This window comes from Mesoplodon mirus (genome assembly GCF_964341445.2).
Source record: "Mesoplodon mirus genome assembly, chromosome: X".
In the NCBI taxonomy this organism is placed as follows: Eukaryota; Metazoa; Chordata; class Mammalia; order Artiodactyla; family Ziphiidae; genus Mesoplodon; species Mesoplodon mirus.
In genome coordinates, this window is record NC_138981.1 from 106,509,932 (window position 1) to 106,534,365 (window position 24,434).

Here is a 24,434-nt window from a genome sequence, read left to right on the forward strand (position 1 = left end):
GCATAATACTCCATTTTAATTCTGTGAATTCCCCTTACAGTGTAGTTGTGGCTTTAGAGGTGTAACTGGAATGCTTTGTGTATTCCTATTTGAGTTCTTGGCTCAGCCTAACTAAGGAAGAGCATTTAACAGATAATAATATCTCTGATCCATCAGGAGCATCTTAGTCTGTGTCCTGAGCCGTGACTACACTGGAAAGTAGAAGTCCCCCTCTTTTATCTTTGTACTTTAACTACAAGTCCTGTTCTCAACAGGCCATTTAAACAGGATACTTTTATGGTTTGGTCTTCTAAAATGGTGACTTACGTTCTAAGAGAGCCTAACAAATGGAATTAAAGTCTCAAAATCTTCTTTCATCTCTTCCACGCCCAACCCCCAACCCCGGGCTTTGAGGTATAAAAAGACAGAAGAATATGAATAACTCATAGGTAATGTCTTCTGAAAGCCCACCAGTATTTTGCTTTTAAAGATTATATAGATCTTGGGGACTTCCCTGGTGGTCCAGTGGTTAAGACTTCACCTTCCACTGCCGGGGGTGCAGGTTCAGTCTCTGGTCAGGGAGCTGAGATCCCACAAGCCTTGCGGCCAAAAAACCAAAACATAAAAAAGAAGCAGTATTGTAACAAATTCAATAAAGACTTTAAAAATGGTCAACATCAAAAAAGTCTTTAAAAAAACAACATTGTATAGATATTATATGAAATTCTAAAGCAGACAAAACGGTGATAGAAATCACAATAGTGGTTACTTCTTGGGGTTGGGGAGACTGAATGGGAAAAGGGATACAGGGTACTCTGTAGGGTCATAGGAATGTCCTGTATCTTGATAGGTGTATGGGCTACATGGCTGCATTAATTTGCAAAGCTGATCCAACTTTACTGTTAATTTCTGTGCATTTTATTATATATAAATTTATCCCAGTTCAAAATTGCATTGAGGAATTACCTAGTGGTCCAGTGGTTAGGATGCCATACTTTCAGTGCCAAGGGTCTGGGTTCAATCCCTGGTCTGGGAACTAAGGTTCCACAAGCTGTGTGGTGCGCCCCCCCGCCCCCCCCAAAATTGCATTGGCACTATTAATTAGAGAAATAAAAATTAAAACAATAAAAAAACATTTCTCACTTAGCATATTAGCAAAACTTAAGACATCGGATAGTGCCAAGTATTGCCAAGGATGTGGAGCAATAGAGGCTTTTATACATTGCTGGTGGCAGAGTAAATTGGTACAAGACCACTTTGGAGACATTTGGCAATGTCTAGTAAAGTTTAAGATTCTCCCTACCTCATGATCCAGTAATTCTATTCATAGGTAGATACCCTAGGGGAACTCTTACACATGTGTAGAAGGATAACTATTAAAGTATTTGACTGTTGCATTGTTTGAATAGGGAAAAACTCAAAACTGACTAAACATCTATCAGCTAGAAAATGGTATCAATAGATGAATATACAATGGAATACTATACAGTGGTCAAAATGGTTAGATTTTTAAAAAGTAAACACAATTCCCTAATTTTATTAAAAACCCATTTAATTGTTCAAATTTCTAGTATCAGATGTCAACAGTGACTTTTATTTGATTGAGTTGGGATTGAAATAAGATTCACACAATCCAATTGATCTGCTTTTAAAATCTTAAAAATTTTTTTCAAGTTTATTGAGCTATAATTGACACATAAAATTGTAATATATTTAAAGTGTACAACATGATGATTTCATATACATTGTGGAAGGATTCCCATAATCAGGTTAATTAACATATTTATCACCTCACATATTTACCATTTTTTTTTATCAGAACACTTAAGCTCTACTCTTTTAGCAAATTTCAATTATGTGGTATTATTTAAGTACACAGTATCATCAACTGTAGCCACCATGTTATACATTAGACCCTCAGATCTCATTCATCTTAAAAAAATTTTTTTTTCTGACTTCATTGAGATATAGTTGATATATAATACTGTGTAAGTTTGAGGTATACAACATGTTGATTTGATACACTTACATTATTGGAAAATGATTGCCACCATAGTGTTAGCTGACGTCACTCTTCCAAAATGGTTAGATTTTAAAATTATAATGTTGAGTGCAAAAAGCTAAGTACAAAATGGTGGTATGATGTTTACAGACAAATAGGTATTAAAACATTACAAATGGGGACAAAAAATAGCAAGTTCAGGTTAATGGCAACCTCTGTGGCTGGAAAGAGGACCAAGGGAGCTAGCATCAGGGAGGGCTACTTATCTGGAATGTTCTGTTAAGCTTTGTGGTGGATACATAGTTGTAAATCTCTCAACTAATGAGTATATTTTGGCTCAGACTGCACATCTTGTGTCAGGCTGGTAAGTTCTCAGACTAATAGCCAACTTCCAGACCACGCTTTGATGAGTACTGTACTACTGTGTGTAGCTGAAATATATTTACAATATATACAACTAACACTAAGCAGTATGTTTGTAACTCATCTCTCCTGTCCTTTCTCTTATGGTGTCCAAAACTGGTAATTCTGAACTGATTCGAATTAGCCATTATTATGACAGCAAAATTTGGTTTGCACTTTACAGTTAGTTGATGAAACTTGTGTGAAGCATAATTTACACAATAAAGCACTGAACTCTTAGTGTCAGAAGCCTGGGATTTGAATCATGGTTATACTGCTTTCTCATTTTTATGACCATGGATATATTACTTAACTTTTCTTATCCTTTCTCTCCTTATCTGTCAAATGGGGAGAATGTCTCCCTCACAAGACTGTAAGAGTAAAGTTAAAGAACCCAAGAGGAAAATGCCTAGCACACAGTAGTCACACAAATGTTAGTTGATTTTTGATTGCTATATTATATATGTCATAAAATCCTTGTGATACTTGAATCCAAGGGTAGATGTGTGACTTCCATCAGGCTGAAAATATTGTGCAGGTAGGGACCATATCTGATTGACCTTTGTATCTACCCCCATTGCCTGGGACATAGATGCTCAACAAATAATAAGCTGAAATGCTATGAATTATTTCATTTAATGTGCGAATCTTGATAGAGACAAAATTGTTCATCAGTGTACTGATGAGGCTTAGATTGAGTAGTGAAGTAATATGCCTATGCTCACGCAGCTAGGGGTTGGTAGAACCCTAGTTGTGTAATTTTTAAATCCAGTCCTCTTTCCAGGAATATGACTCAGGTTTGTTCTTCTAACAGAGGACTTGTAAATGTTAGGATAGAACAGAGACTTCTTGAGACAGAACGCTAATAATCCTTCAGTTGTTACTGTATGCTTTGAGGAAATGTAGACCCATCAACCACTATTTTCATTCTAATTTACTTTTTATTTAACTCTCATTAAATCATGTATGTTCCATTATAGTGTGTGAGCCTATAGGAATAAGCAAAAAGCAAAAAAAAAGCTAGGTCAATTTGATGTATCAAAGCTAATGGTTTCTACTCCTTTTTAAGGTATGTTTACTTGGAGAAGTTCATGACCTTTCAGATGTCACTCCGAAGAGAAGATGTGTGGCTTCCACTGATGTCATACCGAAATTCTTTGCTAGCTGGTGGTGATGATGACACCATGTCAGTCATTAGTGGAATCAGCAGTCGGGGGTCAACCGTGCGGAGTAAAAAATCAAAGCCATCTACAGGAAAACGGAAAGTGGTTGAAGGCATGCAGCTCGCACTCAGTAAGAATGTAGTTTATTCTCTTTATATTTGTCCTTTATGTTTACCATAAACCTTAATGACTGAATTGTCATTAAGGGTCACCTTATTTTTAAATTTGAGATATGTGTTGTTAAATAATATCTTGAACAATGTGTCCTCCAATTATGTGTAAATGTACTGTTCTAAGCATTTTACATACATAAATTCAGTTCTTACAACTCTTTAGGTACATACTCATTTTTCAAATGTGAAAGCTGGTACAGAGAAGTTAAGAACTTTTACCTAAGGTCACACTGATATTAAGTAGCAGAGCCAGGCAGTCTCACTCTAGAGCACCTGCTCTTAAATCACTGCACTATACTCTGTATAGGGATATGGACTCAGTATTTTAGAGCTAATCATTACCTAAGGGATCAAATCATCTAGTTTAAGTGGTACAACAGATTCAGAGAGGTCCCAACTTTTGAATTTCTATGAAGAAGAGCATTAATCATAAAGAACTTGATAGAAATACAAGTTGCTGCCTATAATCTTAGGGTTAAGAATACATTATGACACTTGAATCTCTTGGACTGTTAGTACTCCAGGGTTGGTTCAAAATGGGTCTGGGGACTTTTTTCCTCTCTTTAGGAAACTTTAAACAAATTAGCATAGTTGCCAAAATTTGCTGCAGCTATTATTCCTGAGTAACAAACTACCCCCAAAACTTATGACATAGCAGGGACATGATGTCTGGTGCTTCTGCTAGGAATACTCAAAGGCTGGTGACTGGAATCATACGGAGGCATCTTCACTTACAGATGTATCTGATACTGGCTGTCAGCTGGGACCTCAGCGGGATTGTCTGCCAGGACCACCTTACACATGTCCTTTCCATGTGGCTATTTGGCTTTCTCACAGCATGTGACTGGGCTCCAAGAGCAAGTGTCTCAAGAGACAAGAACTCTGGAAGCTGCCATTTTCTTAAGGCCAGGAATTGGCATAGCATAATTTCCATCATATTCTATGGACCAAGCAATCACAGGGCACAGGTTCAAGGGAATGGGACATCATCCCCCACCTGTTAATGTGAGGAGTGTCAAAGATTTGGGGGCCATATTTTAATTGTATTTATTTTTTTAGGGGCCATATTGTTAAATTGCCACATGGATTAATGGTTTTAGTACTTTTTATCCAATAATATAAATGCATAAACTCGTAACTTATAACTTAAACTTGTAACTTAGATTTGGACTTGATTGATCATATAGTCCCAACATCCCAGTCTGTGGAGAAATCTCTCTTACAGTGTCCCTGACCAGTTAAAATAGTTAGGGCTTGATAGCAAGTTAAAATAAAATTTCCTTCTTTTAAATAGAAAAGTTATCAAATTAAAAGATGTATTCCCTGCATGCCACTATAAATTTTAAAGTGTTCTGAACCTCTAACTCACCTGGTATACACAGTTAACCTCCTAAGTGGCCTGTTTGCTTACTAGTCTTCATATTCTTAAGTCCACCCTCCACACTACCACTACATACTTTGTCTAAAACATGTAACTCACCACATTGCTTCCCATAAAACCTTCAGCAGTAGTTCCTTTCACCTTAGCACAGCTTATAAGACTTTGCATAAATTGATACCTGCCTCTTTATTCAGCCTTACCTTTTGCCGTCTACTCCAGGAGTACTAAACTCTTAGTTTGTAGGTCAAAAATTGCTGAATATCAGTAAATTAGTATGGTTCAGTCATTGCTGTTTCATGCCTCGGTGATTTTGCTTATGTCCTCCCCCCTGCCTAGGAGACTTCACAGTCCACACAGTATCTACTTTAGTCAGAAGTAACTTCTGGGTAGCTAGCTCTGATCCCTCTCATTGTTCTCATTCTATCTGTGCTTCCCTCTCTTTTAGCACTTACCACACTGTGTTATAATTGCCTGTGTTTTCTTTTTCCACAACTAGGCTGTAAGGGCATGGCAGGGACTGCACCTTACATACCTTTGTATCCTTCTGTTCCAAGCTCTAGCATGTGGAAAGCAAACAGATGTTTTTTGACCTGAACACATTGTATCAGACACTTGGTTAATCAAAATTAGTGACTGAATTTCATTGCTGTTAATTTTCTTTCTCAGCTGAAGAAAGCAGTAGTAGTGACAGTATGTGGCTAAGCAGAGAACAAACACTGCACACCCCAGTTATGATGCAGACACCACAACTCACCTCAACAATTATGAGAGAGCCTAAAAGATTACGACCTGAGGACAGTTTCATGAGTGTCTATCCAATGCAGACTGAACATCATCAAACTCCTCTTGATTATAAGTAAGTACATTTGATCATTTTCTGTACTATAACTTTATTAATTACATAGAAAAAAGTTAAGTTAAAAGAAGAATAAAATTCTCCTTGAAGCACGCAGGTAACATGGATGTTAGCTCAAAGACAACAAGAGGAAGCAAGGCAACAGCAGGAGAGAGCAGCAATGAGCTATGTTAAACTGCGAACTAATCTTCAGCATGCCATGTAAGTGAGAGTGCCTTATTGTCTGAGTACAGGAAGTTCACTAATTCATTTTAACATATTTTAATGTGTGCCTTATCTAAAAATTTCAGCAAACTCTCTAGAGTAACTAAGCTGAAATAATCAAGGAACTAAAAATTGGTCTTTCCAACAGAAAAAAAAAACTTAAATATTAACTAGTTAGCTAAAGGACTGATCGTAGGTTGATCTGTTGGAAAAGTTTAAATATGAATCCTTGTTTATTTTGGTACACAGAACTATAGCTAAAAATTCAGTTTTGTTACATCTTAATTGATCCCTACCTTAGTTCAGGCCCTCATCTCTCACCTGAACTATTATATTAGCTTTCTAACTCGTTTTCTTCCCTCAAATCTCCCATTTATCCTCTCACCAACCCCTTCCCTCACTCCCCTCACCACCACTCCATCATTCACACTGCCATCAAGAATTGCTGTTCTAGAATAAAAATCTGATAATGTAACTCTTTTCCTTAAAACCTTTCCATGGATCCCCATTGCCTGCAAGATACAGTTCAAACTCCTTAGCTCATGGCATGCAAGATCTTTCTAAATATGGCCCCTGCCTACATTTTAGTATCATATCCTACTCCCTGGCAACTGGTAAAATCATCATAAAAGAACAAGCTCAGGTGTCACCTTATGTGAAGCTGTGGTGTCATCTATGCTCCCGTAACACTATGTATACTCCTATTTCTTATAGCACTTACCACATTGTATTGTAATTTGTTTATGAATTTGTCCCTTTCTCTAGACTGTGAGCTCCTTAAGGGCAGGGACCTCTTTCTTTCTTTCTCTTTTTTTAATTGAAGTATAGTTGATGTACAATATTATATAAGTTACAGGTGTACAATTTAGTGATTCACAGGTTTTAAGGTTATACTCCATTTATAGTTATTATAAAATATTGGCATTTCCCTGTGTTGTACAATATATCCTTGTAGCTTATTTTATACATAATAATTTGTACCACTTAATAGGGACTACTTTTGTTTCCTGTTAGTGCTCAGCACATTAAAAAGTACTAAGTAAATGTTCATTGAATGAATAAATGTCCAATGCTAAAAAAAATTGTAGTTTAATTTTCAAATACTTTGTTTTTACTGGAATCTGTATGAGATTTTTATAAATCTTTATTAGCTTTGGCTCCAAAAGAAATGGCATATAAGTAGTCTTTAGATGACTGGTACAAAGGGGGAAGATCTGATGATTCTGATTAAGTTTTTTAGTTTGAAAGCTTTGTATTTGTAATATAATGTGGTATATGTTTCAATGCTGGGGGATAATAATTGTTACCTTTTTAAAATTTATATTTTGTTTCATTTTATTGGTTTTTGAATGATGAGAATTTTACCTATATTTCTTAAGAAATGATCATTTACCACATGAGTGGTAGTCTACTTAAATTCACTTTAGTTATCTGTAGTGGTGTTAAGAACCTCTACAGACAAGGTATACTTTATCACATCTATAGATTCTGATCCGAGTATGTCTAATATGTTCATTCTCTATACTATCCCTTGATTCTGTCCCCTATTCTGTTTCTATAGCCACATTCCCTTTAATATATGTTCTTAATTCACGCTGAATTCAACAAGTGATTTCTTAGCTTCTGACCAGTCACCAGTCCAAACACTTCAGAATTCTGCCGTGCAATCATTTGGTCCTTAATGTCTCCCCTGAAAACTTGCCCACCGGTGCCCAAGATCTTCCATAGCATCTCATTACTCAGTACCATTTATCATTATTCTTTTGTTTGTAGATTGATTGATTAACTTTTTTCTTCAAGTTTTATGGAGATAAAATTGACATACAGCACTGTATAAGTTTAAGATGTTCAGCTTAATGATGTGACTTACATACATCCTGAAATGATTACCACAACAAGTTTAGTGAACATCCATCGTCTCATATAGATACAATGTTTGTAGTTAGTTTTAATTCTTCTTAGAGATAAACTTCCTCAGGTGACTAAGAAATTATCCCAGTTAAATAATTTATTACCAGAAGATCCTTTTGGGTGTTGTACCATAAGTGTTCTATTGCTTGAGACTTTAAAATATTTTTGTTTTACAACAATTGTTCTGTAATGGTATCTGCCCTATAACTAAAAATACTTCCAAATTCTCCCTCTCCCTCTCTCTCTCTCTCTCTCTCTCTCATAGTTTGTATCACATATATTATCTTTCTTATACTTCAAATGAAGTGCAGAATGAATTTCTGTTTTTCTATAATATATGATCCCCAGAGCACACATATCCCCTTCACGTTGCCTCCACCAAATATAGTAAATTTGTCATTTACTATCCAGAACTCTTGGGAAATAGGGACCATTGTCAGCATATTTGTCCAGGTAGTCTGGACTAGACATCACGTCTTGCTATCTTTATCTTTTAAGACTCAACATGGTATTATGTAAATTGTAAGCAAGCATTCAATAAATAATTGATTTTTGAGGTAGAATCTTTAAATGAGTGAGGAAAGAAGGAAATGTTAGCCAAACTGGGGAATAAGAAGTCACCCTTAATTTCACTATTATGTTGACTCTTTTATGCCGATCTGGGCTAATTTGTGAACTTGAAATTTGAGTTTTTTTCTTATAATAATGTGATAACAGAATTTTTGGTCTTAATTTTTATTTTACTTTTCTATATATGTCTCAGTTTTGAGTTTTATAGGATACAGAATGCAAATTTCAGCATAAATGTTGCTCATTTCTTCCTGAAGGAGAATTAATCTCTTCTTTCAGTATATCTTTATAGCACTAAAGGCATATTTCTCTTGAAATATTTATCACACTTTGTCATAATTAATTATCTCTGTTTCCCAGAGTAGACTGTGAGCTCCTTGAGGGCAGGAACCATGTCTTACTCATCTTTTATTTTGCATCCATAGGACACAGTAGAAGCCTGTCACATAGTAGGCACTGTGTGAATGAGTGAGTGAGTGCCTGGTACATTTTAGGTACTGAGTGAGTGATGGGTAAAATTAACAATATATATTCATGAAAATATATGTATTCTGAAAATGTCATTTCTTTGGTCTCTGTTTTATACTTGTTTATTAATTTGTACCCTGCCTACTTTCAAAAAGGATTTGAGGTATCTTGTCTGTTCCCATGTGGGAAATTCTCATTGAACTTCTAAATGGGATATCAGAACTATCAAGCTAAATGTATTGAAGTAATATCGAATAAACCTAACTCCATAGCATTTTTAGACAAGTGAACATTGGGGTTTTGACATCATTGATGACATGATCAATGCCTAATCATTTTCCCTGACCTTTAATTCCATCATTTTCCATTACACTTGAATAGACAGAGCCACATAGTTGCTGCCAATATATTAATAGTCACAACTTTGGTTCAGATCTTGACCTTGTTTTGTATTTCTCTAGTCGGCGTGGTACAAGCCTAATGGAAGATGATGAAGAGCCAATCGTTGAAGATGTTATGATGTCCTCGGAAGGGAGGATTGAAGATCTTAATGAGGGGATGGATTTCGACACCATGGATATAGACTTGGTAAGATACAATGATTCTGTAGGATTTTCTATTTAGATTTTTTGGAAATTAAGTTGGATATTATTAGAGGAGAGAAATACTTGCTATGAAAAGTAAGTTTTGCAAAATTCTTAAATAAAATACTTGCCAGGAGTTTAGATACATGAGAAGGGATTGAGGAAGAGGGTGAGGTTGGTGGGGGTGTTAGGTCCTAATTTAAGATGATGAACTTTCAGATTAATTTAGGAATATATAGATTTAAAGGATTTATTTTGCTTAATAGTATACTAAGTATAATATTACCTTATAATTTGCCCTCTTTTTACCATTATCAAAATAATACATTGTTAACATGATCTACCCTGTTATTGAGATCAACTTCCGTATCAGATAGTAAAGTAAAATACTTAAACTTGGAAGTTTAATATATATGAGGGTATATTCTTTGATAATTACATCATATATACAATTAGGGCTTTACTGTATACAAAATGTTTGTATATATTTCATTTTGCCACACAGCTCATTCAGCTTTGTGAGGTAGGTTGAAAGGCTTGAGGATATTGAAGCTTAGACAGCCTATCCAAGGAGACAAAACTAGTAAGCAGTAAAGCTGAGATTCATTATAAGCCAGGTCTTCTGATTCTATTTCTCAGTATACCTTGGTGTATTCTCCTTAAAGGGAAGAAATAAGTAAATATGGCTTCTCTTCAGAATAGCGTAATTCAGTATCTTGAAAGGAAAGTTGAGAGAGACATTTTTAAAGTAAAACAAAAAAATTGGTTTTCCAGTTTTCATCTTTAAGTATAATTTTCCACGAATGAATTGGTTTTGCATGTTTAAACAGTCTGTAGTTTGAATATATAGCATTTGAAATATTGTAGGGTACAATTGCAATTACATGGACCATGTGAACACTTAATGATAATTTCAATATTTTCAGTTACTATTTGGCTTATTATAGATATGACAATTGTCAACTAACTTCCTTTTTTCTCCCTTAGCCACCATCAAAGAACAGACGAGAGAGAACAGAACTGAAGCCTGATTTCTTTGATCCAGCTTCAATTATGGATGAATCAGTAGGTTTAATTTAAATATGCCTCAAGATTATAAAATCAAAAGTAATAGGCAGTCTGTAAGTCTGAGGTTGAAGAACTGGGACAATACATTGAGAATGGATAAAAACAACTGGATAGGAGGAAAAGAGGAAGGCAGGAGGGATTTCGGGGTAGGGCTGGGGAGGGATTATGCAGTGGTGGTAACAGATTCAAAGTGCCTTTGAATCCCTGGCCAACTGGGACATGATATGTTAAGGAATTTGGACTTTTCCTGTAGGCTTGAGTTACATATTGGAGGATTTTGAATGAGGGAGCGGCATGATCAGAATTGTGTTTCAGAAAGATTTCTTTGGATAGGATGAAAGAGAAGAAAAATAATCATAATAGTCATAATCATAATATGAAGGCATGGTGAAAAATAGAACTTGAACAGAGGCTTTGGTAATAAAGATAAGGGGATTGAGATAATTGGTTATTGTTAGGTATTGTCAATTCTGTTTCTTCTATCAGTCCCTGTTACCATGTTCTCCCTGAGAATGCCTTGGTTCAGATCTTATAGTTTCTCTCAGACACACTATGCTCTTTCATGACTCCATGACCTTGTAAAAGCTTTTCTCTCTGTCAGAATTGCCCCTTTCCTTTTCCTCGTAGTGAATTCTTTCTTCAGTAGTCAGTTTGGACATTACTGCAGAGTTTTTCCTAACCTTTTTAGATAGATACTTTATTCTCAGTTCCCATAACACTTTGTATATACTTCTATTTTGATAACTACCAGATTGGTGTAGTGAAATAAGATACTACATTTCACTCAGACTGAACTCTAGGCAGTGATGATTTTATTCATTTTGAGTTTTGCCTAGCTTAGTAGGTATTTAGTTTTATTTGTCAAATTAATAAATCCGTTAAGTGCCCTTCTATCTCACTTTTCAGTGTCTACCCATTTATGCTCCTTCTTTCTAACACCTCCTGCCTCAGGTGACTGTTGTATCATCCTCTGAGGCCTGCCTTCTGTGCCCCTATCTCTGCCATTCTCTCCTTGCCCTCTTCTTGCCTCATAATCTGCTTTCAGATAGCTCTTGGAAGAATTTTGACAAACTAACTGATGTTAACATGTTTATATTAATAAGGCCAGCTATTTGAGCTAAAAGACAAATATTTCATAGATCAGCGGGTATAGAAATCTTTGGACAAGCCACCTTGGGATCCTTTAAACCAGTGTTTCTCAATCTCTAAGGTGCATATGAATCATCTGGAGATCTTATTAAAATGTAGGTTCTGCTTTAGTAGGTCCGAAGTGTGGCCTGACATTCTGCATCTCTAACAAGACCGTAATTTGAGTAACATAGGTGACCTAGGCCTACCCTTAAGTCTGTAGTTTAAGTGCCTATTGAAGTATGTGGTTTCCCTGATAATCTAGGAGTATGTATCTTCCAGTTCGTTAAATAAAACATTTAGGTAGTGATTGTGATGAGGAATAAAAGAGAATCTTTTCAAGCAGATATAATGAAATGCATTAATTCTGCAGTTTATCGAGTTGGAAAGTGGCACTAAAATGAATAAGATGCTCCCCCTGCTGTCAAGGGGTTTGTATTCTAGTCCAACTGTACTATCACTTTGAGGTGAAAAGGGATGGAAGCTAGTATTTGAAAACTTATGTGCCTGACACTATGCTAGGCACGATTTAGTTTGATCTAATCAGCAACCTTGTAAGAAAGGTGGTGGGATCCCACTTTTACACTCAAGCAAACTTGGACTGAAGAGGTGGTTCAGTGACTTGCTCAGAGTTATACAACTTTAGTGTCAGAGTAGTAATTTGACCTGAGTTCCTTTTGATTTAAAAATCTCATGCTGCCTCTACTGTGGAAGAAATACCAAGAAAAATATTTTAGAAATTGGAATGATTAACTGTAGTCAAAATTGATGTGGGCAGAGATCTCCTTATTTTTTCATGTGTTCATCTAAAGTCAGGAAAACTGTAGGCATTTGTTTCCTTAGTCTCTTACTAGATTTGCAAAAAGGTGCTCTTCACTTTAGGTTACTACAGTAGTTGAACAGCAATGTAAATGTGTGTGTATTTTTGACATTTAACATTTAGGGAAAGCTATAATCTGAGTGAGGCCAAAGATAGGGACCTAATAATTATTTGTTATTTGTAGAAAAATTTTGGCATTCTTGTGTTTATTGAATATGTCATAACTAAGAGGATAGTTCTGCTGCTTCTAAAACTGGGAAAATGAGCACATGCGTCTGTACCTGTAGTTTTATAGTATTACCACATGATGGCAGCAGTCACATAACTGAGTGCTCACTATCTTTAAAAGTGCAGGTATCTTTAGACATCTTTGACCATGTATATATATTTAAGTTAATACTAGTTTGTTTTAAAATATACATTAAACTTTACCTCATTATCTCAACAATAACTTAAGAGGTGGAATAATAGAAATTTTTAAATGTAAAAATCTGCATTTGCTTTTCTACAATAGCTTACATCTGTTTTTACTCAAGCCTGTGATAAATGAGTCATCAAAACAATAGTAAAATTGAGACTTTAAATCCTTTTATACTCAGTTCTAAGATTCTCTAATTTTAAGTGAAGTAACCCAAAGCATCCTATTGTAGATACTAGCATCCTAGTATAGATACTAAATAAATCCTAAATGTGTTTTTCGTAACATGTTATCCATGTAATTCAGAAGTGGTAATAGGAAAACTCTGAGCAGATCAGTTTTGGGTTGCATATATACAACATTCTAGATTTATGATTTATTTAGTTTCATATTTGGAAACAGTGTCAACATTGTTTTATCCCATTGTGCCAGTGGTTGCTTTCTGCTACTAGTGGGCCAGTATTGTCTCAACACACCAAAGCTTGCTGTTGGTACTTTTAAAGTATATGCTTAAGTGGTTATTAATGTTAACACCAGAAACAGGTGTAGCTCATGTTAGCACAGAAAGAGAATAAGTATCACTAATATCATTCTTCCGTGTTGAGACTCTTACTAGAATTATCTGTAGTATAAAATTGGTAAAAGAAGGGTTTGGTATAATTGAGCTAATTTAACTGTTCTAATAGAAGAATCTACTTATAACCTAGTCTGTACAAACACAGGAGAAAACAAAAGACAACCTGTTCAGGCCATTTCTAGGTAGGCACTTGGTTTGGAAAGAACTTGAGTTCATCTTCATGCCACACTCTACACTAAAATTGCTAATTAAGATTTTATCCTTTCATTCACCATTAGATCTTCCTTTACCCAGAGTCACACAGTGTTATGGCTAGAAGGGATCTTTAAACATCACGTATCACCTAGGCCTCTTTGGTGGAAACATTCTAATCACCCAAACTCTGACTCTAACCAAAAAAGGAGAACCCTGAAACTTGGGTGGGGGCGGGCAAGGGGTGAGTAGTGGTGGTGGTTTTGGTGGATGACAGGTAAGAAATGGGGTACATTAATTCTCTATTGCTTTCATTACTGGGGATTCCAAACACTTTACTTGATAATTTACTACAGTGAGCTTGCAATGAGATAGATATTTGTTTTCTGGTCTGAAAATACACAGTTCCTTCAATTAAGATCAGAACAATTTGTGAGTTCTATGACTTTTGTTAAAGTGAGGTTTAATAATTTACAAGTAAGAGCCCTTTGTAATCTCAGTCTTAGCTCATTACCTCTGACTTTAATATCAGTTTTTTTACTATTTTATTATAGTATTTTAAAATATTACTTAATTGTCATAGTAAGTGCTGGAATTTTAATTGAAGAGCCTAACTTTTAGTATGTACAACTGAAGGTTATATCTTATTCTTATTTAATGAACGAGAGGGAGTTGCTCCATTTATTACCTGCTTTTACTTTTTTAAGTTAGTGACAAGTAATTATTAGATTTTATGTAACATTCTTTTCCCAACTGAAATGTAATGAAAAGCATCAATATAACTTTGTTTGCTCAGATTTTACCTTACTTATTTGATTTCTTAAAATTTGTAGTCCTGTTCATTCACTCAGAAAGCTTCCTATTTTCTACATATTTATATTGTTTTTGGATGTTTTTGGTCTGCATGTTCAAATGCCTTTTTAAAAACTATACCCACTTCACAGTGCAAATGACCAAGTTTGCCATACATCTTGTGCCAGAAGTGTATGTCAAAAAGCACATTCATTTGTTCATTCAACAAATGTCGGGTGCCTATGTTCAGGGCATTATCTAGGCATTAGGGGTGTGTATAAATGAGACATGATCTTTGCTTTTAGTTATATTTGTGAGGTAAGTAGCATTGTGATTAGGCCTGATGTTATTTCATTATATGTTAATGGTAATTATAATTTTAGAATTATATATCTGAGGAGAGGGGAATTTTTCAAAGTGATTTTTAGCATGTTGTTAAACTTAATATTACCAAGTATCAATGTAATATATTTTACAAAGAAATGAATGACAATTTTAACCAGATTTTTTTTCCTCTCTCTCATTAGGTTCTTGGGGTGTCAATGTTTTAATACCAGTACACAATTAAATCTGTGGTGAAGTCATTTTCTAAGTGGAAGAGGAAATTTTAAAATAAAGTGTGGTAGATACAGTGAAATTCTGTACAGATTTTTCTCTAAGGAGAATATGACATGCTTATACTTACCAAGATCAAGTGCATTTGAGGGGCAGTTTTGTTTGCCTGAAAAAAGTAAAGGACAAGTAAACAATTTGATGATAAGCTACAGTTTTTCTTAGAAAGTAAATATTTTATTTATGCGCTGTTAGTTGGCTTTTGAATCAATTATTTCATGCTTTTTTTAAAGAAAATATAACAATCTGAAGAGGCATTTGGTACAGACATGAATCCTCTCACATTTATTTACTGGGTGTACTAAGTAATGATGACCTCTGCTGGATTTCTGTTTACATCCAAGAAACAAATTTAAGGTTGAGTTTATTCCCCTACCCTGAAATTATAGGATAGAATTGTTTTTAGCATTCTAAATTTAAATGCTTGAAACATCAATCAACAAAGCTTTCTTTTAAAATATTGTAATTGTGGAGAAAAGTAAACTTATAAGCAGAACTTTTACAATTTTTTCATCTAAAATGTATTTTAAGATATTTTTAAAATCCAAGAGCTTCTCTATACTTTTCAGAAATACCCAGATGCAGTGAACTGCCAGAAGGTAACCAGTCTCAAACATGCTTATCCCATTATCAACCCTGAAAGTTTGCTTGTCCTTTAAGATAAAAATGTAATGTTGTGATATTCCTTCCAGTAGTGCCACTGTATTTTGTCTCCAAATAAAAGAAGCTTATTGTAGTATGTTTGCAGAAAAAATTCTAAACAAAAATTATACAGCTTATTAGAGTGTGGGAATAGGGATCTAAATTTTAAATAAAATTATATATATATATAAATTGGTGCTGATTTTATAATTGCGCAGTTTGTTTAGTTTTTTCTTACTTTTAAATTCCAACTTAAAATTATGAGGTTTCAGAAATATATTGAAAGTTTAACAATGTTTAAAAATAGAAAAGCATGAGTGTTCATGCTTTAAAATGATTTTTAAATTTGTATTTTATATTGTTTTATCTATCTGTCTTTGCAAGCAGTCTTCAGGTTAAAGATACTTCTAACAGGTTACAGTACATTTCCTCTGTATGTAAATTAGATGGGATAATAGAATTCATAACCCATAATATTCTTTGAAAGCTAAGCTTTAAACTTCATTTTATGTCCTTTCACAAATTAGTTTAAAACAGAAAGTGGCTACTTGCCATTTTGACATCAACTCATTTTGCGAGGCTTAGGCAGCTAGACATCGTTTAAAACAAAATATTAACTTATATTACATGTGTATCTATCTTTTGTCAGTCGTCTCTCAGTTCTTGAGGTATATTATTTTAATCATTCCATGCCTTAATATGCTTGCAATACAAGAATATCTTCAGATGGGTGAATACCAAAAGGCTTCCAGTTCTTAGAGTCAGAAATCAACAAGCATTGGGCTGTGGTAGCCAAAAACCATAGGTTAGCTAAAGATCATGATAAAATACAATTATTTTATTAAATCATGGTTAATAACAAATGAAATCAGACTTGTCTAACAGATTTTCCATCAACAAATATTGTTAGGTGCAAAAAAGTATTGCCTATGTTGTTTTTCACACCACTGCATTTACTAGAACTGCTGAGAGGACTGTATATATGATTTTAAACCTAAGTTGATTTTTTTTCTCACTCTTGAAAGGAGTACTTCTTTGTGAAAGCAGTTCTTACAGCTTTGTTTTCAACCAGCTAAAAATGTTTTATATATTACTCTAACCTGTTGTCCTCCACATTCTATTGTCCTAATTGTACTGTTTTCTGATTTGTATTTATGTCTTGAGACAGTAACTTTTTGAATAAAAATAAACCTACAGTATGTTGTATGTTTTATCTTTTGTAATTGAAGGAGGAGGGTGGCTATAAATGGTTTAGAAAGTGTACCTGTTATCATATCTTTTAACATGTTTGGGTGGGAATAATTTATAGAAAACATTGCCATTTTATATTTTTAATAAATCATACTTTTTTTAAATGAGACTAAATCCCTAATTGGGTTATTACTTTAAAATAGAAACCTGTGACCATTATTACTTTAATTTTTATCTGGTATGAGTTAAATGCTCTTTAAAATATCTGCATTGTTCATCCAGGATACATTTGAGTGCCCGCTATGTGCTAAGGCATGTGTTAGAGATCTAGCAGTGAACAAGATAGACAGGGCTCCTCTCTCGTAGATCTAGTGTGGCAAACAAATAAGGAAAGAATCAAATAAAATAATTAAACTTGTAATAAGTGCTAGGAAGGAAACCAGCAGTGTGTGCTGAGCTAGAGAGTGAGAGAGAGAAAGAGTTTGTGTGTGTGTAAAACCTCCCTTAGATAAGTGACTGATGCTTGGAGGTGAGTGAAAGCCCATAATTGAAAAAGAATTTACTAATTGAATTCTTATTGAAAACTCTTAGTCTTCAATGTGTTAAGATTTGCATTGTACTCTTTAATTTTAAATTTTTAAAAAAATTTTTGGCTGCGCCACGCAGCTTGTGGGGTCTTAGTTCCCTGGCCAGGGATTGAACCCAGGCCATGGCAGTGAAAGCACCGAGTCCTAACCACTGGACCGCCAAGGAGTTCCCTGCATTGTACCCTTTTTTTTCCCCCATTTTCCCCCAGCTTTATTGAAATGTAATTAACATATAACATTGTATAAGTTTAAAGTGTACAATATGAATATTTGGTACATGCATATATTGTGAAATTATTACCACAAAGATTAGTTAACACATCTACCACCTCATATAATTACCATTTTTTTGTGTATATGGTGAGGACATTTAAGATCTACTCTCTTAGCAACATTCACATATACAATACAGTATTATTAACTATAGTCACCACCCTGCATTGTACTCTTAAAAAATGATTTATATCAATGTAACACTGGCACACTGGTCGTTTAGGCTGCTTTGTAGATATTATAAGCCCAGTCTTCTGCCATTGGTGATGTGGAACTGAACATAATAAATGACAGCTAAAAGCTGGACACTGTTTGGTTTACATGCAGTAACTTACTAATAAGGCTCATGACAACAGGTGAAACATGTTATTATCATCCCCCCTCCCCTACACCACCCCTGTCCCTCCCCTCGACTTTTTTTTTTTTTTAATCAGGAGGCAGTGAGGAAAATGAAGCATAAAAAAAGTTAAAACACCTTGGGCAAGGTTATATGGCTAGTAGGTGATGCGGTTGGCACTCAAGCCCAGACAGTCTGGCTGCGTTAAGTCCTGGCAGTATTGAAACTATTTGATACATAAGGATTACATAGATAATTGCATAAAGATAAAATAGCACATATTCATTGTGCCATGGTGAGGAAATGGAGCATCTTTAAGGAGTCCAGGTGGCTATAGAATTGAGTAATATGAGTCAACATAGTCCTTAATATGCTGCCCAGCTGGCTTCTGTAAAGAGTGTAAATTAAATCTGAGCCCTGAGCGCATCGATAGTTACTAGTTAATAGTTTTTAAAGTTGAGAGACTGGGGAAGAGGAGTAGGATTAACCAGAAGGGATGTCTTCAAAATCTTGCCAAAAAGGGAACTTGTAAGGATTCACATGGATGAATTCCAGGTCAGATAGATTATTCTGGGAGCTGTAATGATTCAGCAAAAGAAAATGAGCCAAGGTCTTTGATTATAAGGAAACCAGGAGATGAGTTCACTAAGCATCTCTTCAGGTCAACAAGTCTTACTGTCTACTGTGTGCCTGGCCTTGTGCTAGCTGCTGAGACCAAGAAGACAGACTTTGTTTTCAAGTTAATTACAGTTCTGCTGGGCGTTGGGATGCAGATACAGAACTAATAAAATGGGGTAAGTTCAATGTTTTTACTGGGTGTTATGGGAGCCCAGAGGAGGGGCACTTACGGTGGGTGTGCTCTGGGAGGCTTCCTATAAGGCTGACACTTGAGTTTTTCCCTCAGCGTTTTACTATTAAAAATTTCACGCAGCAACGGTGAATTTTACAGTGAACACATTTTACATTCTTGCTTTACCATATATCCATCTATCAATATGTCTTTTTCATGTAATTTAAAAGTAAATTGCAAACATGGGTACACTATCCCCTAAATATTCCAGCATTTATCATTAGGAGTTTAATATTTACCATGTTTTCTTTTTGACATAAAATTCATATATGATGAAATACACAAACTGTAAGTATATATTTGCTGAGTTGTAACAAATGCTTACAGTTGTTTAACCCAAACCCCTATCAAAGATATTGAACATTACCATCAATCTAGAAAGTTCATTTGTACTCCTTACCAATCAATCTCTGCTTTCATCCCCTCTGCAACAACTCTTGTTTATCTTTCCACCACAGATAAAATTTGGCTGTTCTAGAACTAGATATGAATGGAATCATACAATATCCTTTTGTGCCAGGTTTCTTTCACTCAGCCTGTTTTTGAGATTTATCCATACTGTGTGTATCAACAGTTTATTTGTTCAATATCTAATGGACATCTGGGTTGTTTCCATTTTTTGACTACTATGAATAAAGCTGCTACTTGAGTTGAATTTTAAAAGCTGAAAGGTGGGCTAGGTGAAATGGGGGCAGGGTGACCAAGGCCAAGAATTCCAGGCAGAGGGGACAGCATAATTGAGCATCATGGACAACACTAAGTCACCTGTACTTCAGTTTATAAATAAGTGGCCATCATGGGTGTAAGAACTATTTAGTAGCCACTTAGGGATGGGTGGGGCAAAACTGGAAGATAGTTGGCCACCCACTACCTCACATCAGCTTTAAAAAAGAAAAAGAACATTCACAGCTGTACCTTTGGTCACTTCATTGTTAAATGCAGTGTTCTCAGAATTGGCAAATATCCAAGATAATAGTAGTAGTTTGCCTTTAAATGAGCTGTAATAAATTGATTTGTATACTAATATGGATTAGTCACATTAGGCCTTATTCTACCATTGAGAAAAATAATACATTCCCTACAGTTTCAGTTGTGTAATTGTATTAAATTCCTGAGAAGTAGGTTCCTCAGTAGAAGTCAGCTTGGGGCTGATCGTGCAAACTTAAAATGGAGGGTCAGCTACAGTAAGTTTACTTGCTTTTTATTTTACCTCTTCCATCTTAAGTTCAGGATAGGCAGGAGGAGTTTAGTAAATCTTTGGCAAGTTAGCTTTTAAATAATTTTATGGTACTTATAGCAAAATTATAACTAATTTTGAAGAAATAACAGCCAATCTTTGTTGGATGTTTACTGTATGCCAAACTATTCGAAGCACTTCACTGGTAGTTAATTCTTGCATCAGATTTCTAGTTGATATTACCCACATTTTACAGATAAGGAAATGATGCGAAGGTTAAATCAACTTGCCTAAGGGCACATAACTCAAAAGTGATGGAATTTAGATTGAACCCATCATCTGACTCCACACTGCATGCATGCTCTTAAACCACCTCTCTTCATCTTTCTGCTACTAAATGTACCCAGCTACTTGCCTCTATTTGTATACACTGCATTTCCTTTTGTTACAGTGGATAAACTGTCCCTGTATCAAAGACACTGGATTTCCCTCTCTCCCCTGCCTGCTTTATCAGTTTTCCCCTCAACTCGATCATTCCTAACAACATGCAAACCTTCCATCTTCAAAACTAGGGAAAAAAGCATTCCCTGGATTAATCATCTCCCTTTAGCCACTGCCCTGTTTTTCTCCTTTTGCTGTCTGGACTTCCTCTTCTCTGATTCTCTCTTGAAAGCTCTCCAATCAGGCCTTCCTCCCTACCACTCCAATGAAACTCTTCTATGTCCCAGTGACCTTCATTTTGCTGGATTTCCTTACCAATATTCTCTCTAACCTATCTACAGAGCTTTGTTTCCTCCTCCAAATCACAGTTTCTTGCTCTGTGCCCCAAGCTAACTCATTGATGGCAGGTTAAGAATCGCACCCTTTTGGTGGAGTTCTGGGGATGCCTTTCTTTGGCAGCCATCTCTCAGGGAACTGACAGAAGGGTGTTCCCATGTGGCTTTCCCATAGCCTGTGCAATAGTAACTGAACTTATAACTGTTACATGAAGCCCCCAACCTCCATAGCTGTCAGGGTCTGGCTTATGCCACATGGAAACTTGCCACTGATTTCCTGGCTTTCCTTGTTAGTGAAGCAACCAATTTCATCTCCTCCTTTGCAAATGGCTTTGGTAGTGAGTTGAGAGAGGTTTGGATGGGGTGTTAAGATTAAGCTTGGAGCAGAGTGTGGCACTCGATTTCACGCCTGCCAAAACGCGTTTGGGTCAGATTCATTTTCTGATTCTAAATCTCTTGGGCCCAGTGTCCTTTGTACCAAGTTTCAGTATAAGTGTAGACACATTTAACTGGCCCTTCCATAGCATTTAAAGGTTTATCTGGCATTTCTTAGGATTTTAGCACCTTCAAAAGCCTTTTGTTAAGAATTGTCTGCTCTGAGAGCCCCAGTGGCCTCTGTATTAACTTCAGAAGGCTAAGCTGTTGCAAGGAGAGACTCGATAGCGATTCAGTGGTTTAATACATAAATTTTCTCCCGCTGGTAGCAATTCAGGACAGCTCTTCCAAATTGGCAGGTGCCTTTTCTCTATGTGGTTGTTGAAAGACACAGGCTCATGGCAGGCAACTCTGACATCTTTAATACATGGCTTCCCAGGTTGTTTGGTCATCACCATTCTAGCCCACAGGAGGTGGGGAAAGATCATGGATGTGTGCCTGAAAATTGCACACATCACTTCTGTTCACATTTCATTGGAGAGAACTTTGTTATGTGGCCACACCTAACTTGCAAGGGGGCTGGAAAATGTAGCCTAGCCATATGCCCAGGAAGAAGGGAGGAATGGATTTTGGCTGACCACTGACATTCTCTGCCTCAGACTTCCCCTCTGGCCATCCGTGTATATCCCTCTTGCCATTCTTAGGACGTGCTTGCCCCATTCCCCAAGGGAAACAATCCAAAGTCCTATCCAGTTACTACATGCAACTCAAAATTTAGTTTCTCTGCGTTATGCTCAGTCTTCTCCATCAGGTCCAGATACAGATGGGTATCCTCTAACACCCAATATAGAATAGTGCAGCGTGGACAGAATAACCACAATGGCCCACATTCAGAAGAAAGAAGGATGGCAGTGGAGGAAGTCCTTTGGTCAGATTCTCGTTCTGCTCTCTGGATGGGATTTCCTTATCCTTTGTCTTCCTTATCCTCCTCCTGGAAGTTTTTCCTTGTTCTTTATTCTCCATGGCCACCTCTGAATTGGACAATGCCAAATACTTTATTTTGTTTGGCAGCATGCCGCTTTAAGGTACCTGATCTGTACTAGTTGGTGCAGGATACCCTGCTGTTAAGATCCAACGATGGCTTACATACAGTGGCTTACATAAGAGAGTTTTTTCCTGCTCTTCTATAATCCAGGGTAGCTGTTCTAGGTTAGGATGTCACTCCTATGTGGTTATCCAGGCCGACAGTGAGAAGTTCTGTCATTTTTTGCAACTACTTTTTAGTATTTTACTGCATTAAATTTAAAAATTAACACGAGGAAAACTGATATCTATATGATGTTAAGCTGTTCTATTCAAGAACAAGGGGTGTCTTTCCATTTGTTCAAGTCTGCTTTGTATCTTTCAGGAGCGTTTTAAAGTTTTCCTCACATAGGTTTTGCACATTTCTTGTTAAGTTTATTTCTAAGTATTTTATCTTCATTATTGCAAGCTGAATGAGGTTTTCCTCTACCATTATCTCCCCTATTATTGCTTGTGTATATGAAGGCTATTCATTTCTGTATCTTAATTTTATATTCTGCTATTTTACTGGATAAAATGGTGCTGGAATAACTGGTTAACCTCAACCCTTATCTCACACTATGCACAAAATCAATCTGATATGGATCATAGATCTAAAGCTTCTAAAAGAAGACAGAGGGGAGGGACTTCCCTGGTGGCACAGTGGTTAAGAATCTGCCTGCCAATGCAGGGGACACGGGTTCAATCCCTGGTCCGGGAAGATCCCACATGCCACGGAGCAACTAAGCCTATGCGCCACAACTATTGAGCCCGCGTGCCACAGCTACTGAAGCCTGTGTGCCTAGAGCCTGTGCTCCACAACAAGAGAAGCCACTGCAGTGAGAAGCCCGCTCACCGCAACAAAGAGTAACCCCTGCTTGCCACAACTAGAGAAAGCCTGCGCGCAGCAATGAAGACCCAATGCAGCCAAAAATAAATAAAATTTATTTTTAAAAAAAGAAGCAAAGAAAATACATCATCAGTATCTTAAAAAAAAAAGAAAGAAAACAGAGGGGAATATCTTTGTTATTTGGTGGTAGGCAAAAGTTTCTTAGGACATAGATAACAATATTTACCAAAGAAAAAATTGATAAAATAGACTGCATCAAAATTTAAATTTGTGCTATTGAAATGACACCATTAAGAAAATATATAGGGCTTCCCTGGTGGCGCAGTGGTTGAGGGTCCGCCTGCCAATGCAGGGGATGTGGGTTCGTGCCCCTCTGGGAGGATCCCACATGCTGCAGAGCGGCTGGGCCCGTGAGCCATGGCCGCTGAGCCTGGGCGTCCAGAGCCTGTGCTCCGCAACGGGAGAGGCCACAGCAGTGAGAGGCCCGTGTACCGTAAAAAAGAAAAGAAAAGAAAAGAAAATATATAGCCAAGCTATAGAGTGGGAGAAAATACAAAACATATGTCTGAAAAAGGACTGGTATCCAGGATATATATAAAAAAAAAACTCCTGACAACTCAAATGAAATAAATACCCAATAAAAATGGGCAAAAATTTGAACACACACTTCACCATGAAAGATAGACGAATGGGAAGAAAAACCCATGAAAAACATGTTCTATAGTATTAGTCATGAGGGAAATGCAAATTAGAACGAGATACCACTACACACCCACCAGAATGGTCAAAATCAAAAAGACTAACGGCATAAAATATTGGCAAGGATGTGGAGAAAGTGAAACTGCTATTTTGTTTTGGAAAAAGGTCTGGCAGTTTCTTAGGAAACGAAACATACACATACGTACCCTATGATCCAGCAATTCTACTCTTAGGTGTTCACCCAAGAGAAGTGAAAGCATATGTCTATAAAATGACTTGAACAAGAATATTCATAGCAGCTTTAGTTATAATAGC

At 36.2% G+C, this 24,434-nt stretch overlaps 1 protein-coding gene across 6 annotated transcripts in view; it reads left to right on the top strand.

Moving 5' to 3' along the window:
- STAG2 (STAG2 cohesin complex component) overlaps positions 1 to 17,148 on the top strand; it is a 120,992-nt gene extending 103,844 nt beyond the window's left edge. For 5 of the 6 annotated variants that reach the window (XM_082609121.1, XM_082609119.1, XM_082609120.1 and 2 more), the window contains 6 exons: positions 3,453 to 3,676; positions 5,767 to 5,956; positions 6,047 to 6,157; positions 9,571 to 9,697; positions 10,681 to 10,758; positions 15,216 to 17,148. In XM_082609121.1, coding sequence (XP_082465247.1) covers positions 3,453 to 3,676; positions 5,767 to 5,956; positions 6,047 to 6,157; positions 9,571 to 9,697; positions 10,681 to 10,758; positions 15,216 to 15,239 — 754 coding nt within the window. In that variant the 3' untranslated portion in view covers positions 15,240 to 17,148. The remainder of the gene's footprint in view (positions 1 to 3,452; positions 3,677 to 5,766; positions 5,957 to 6,046; positions 6,158 to 9,570; positions 9,698 to 10,680; positions 10,759 to 15,215) is intronic. The other variant, XM_082609123.1, reaches the window with a different exon arrangement.
- The last annotated feature ends 7,286 nt before the right edge of the window (positions 17,149 to 24,434 follow it).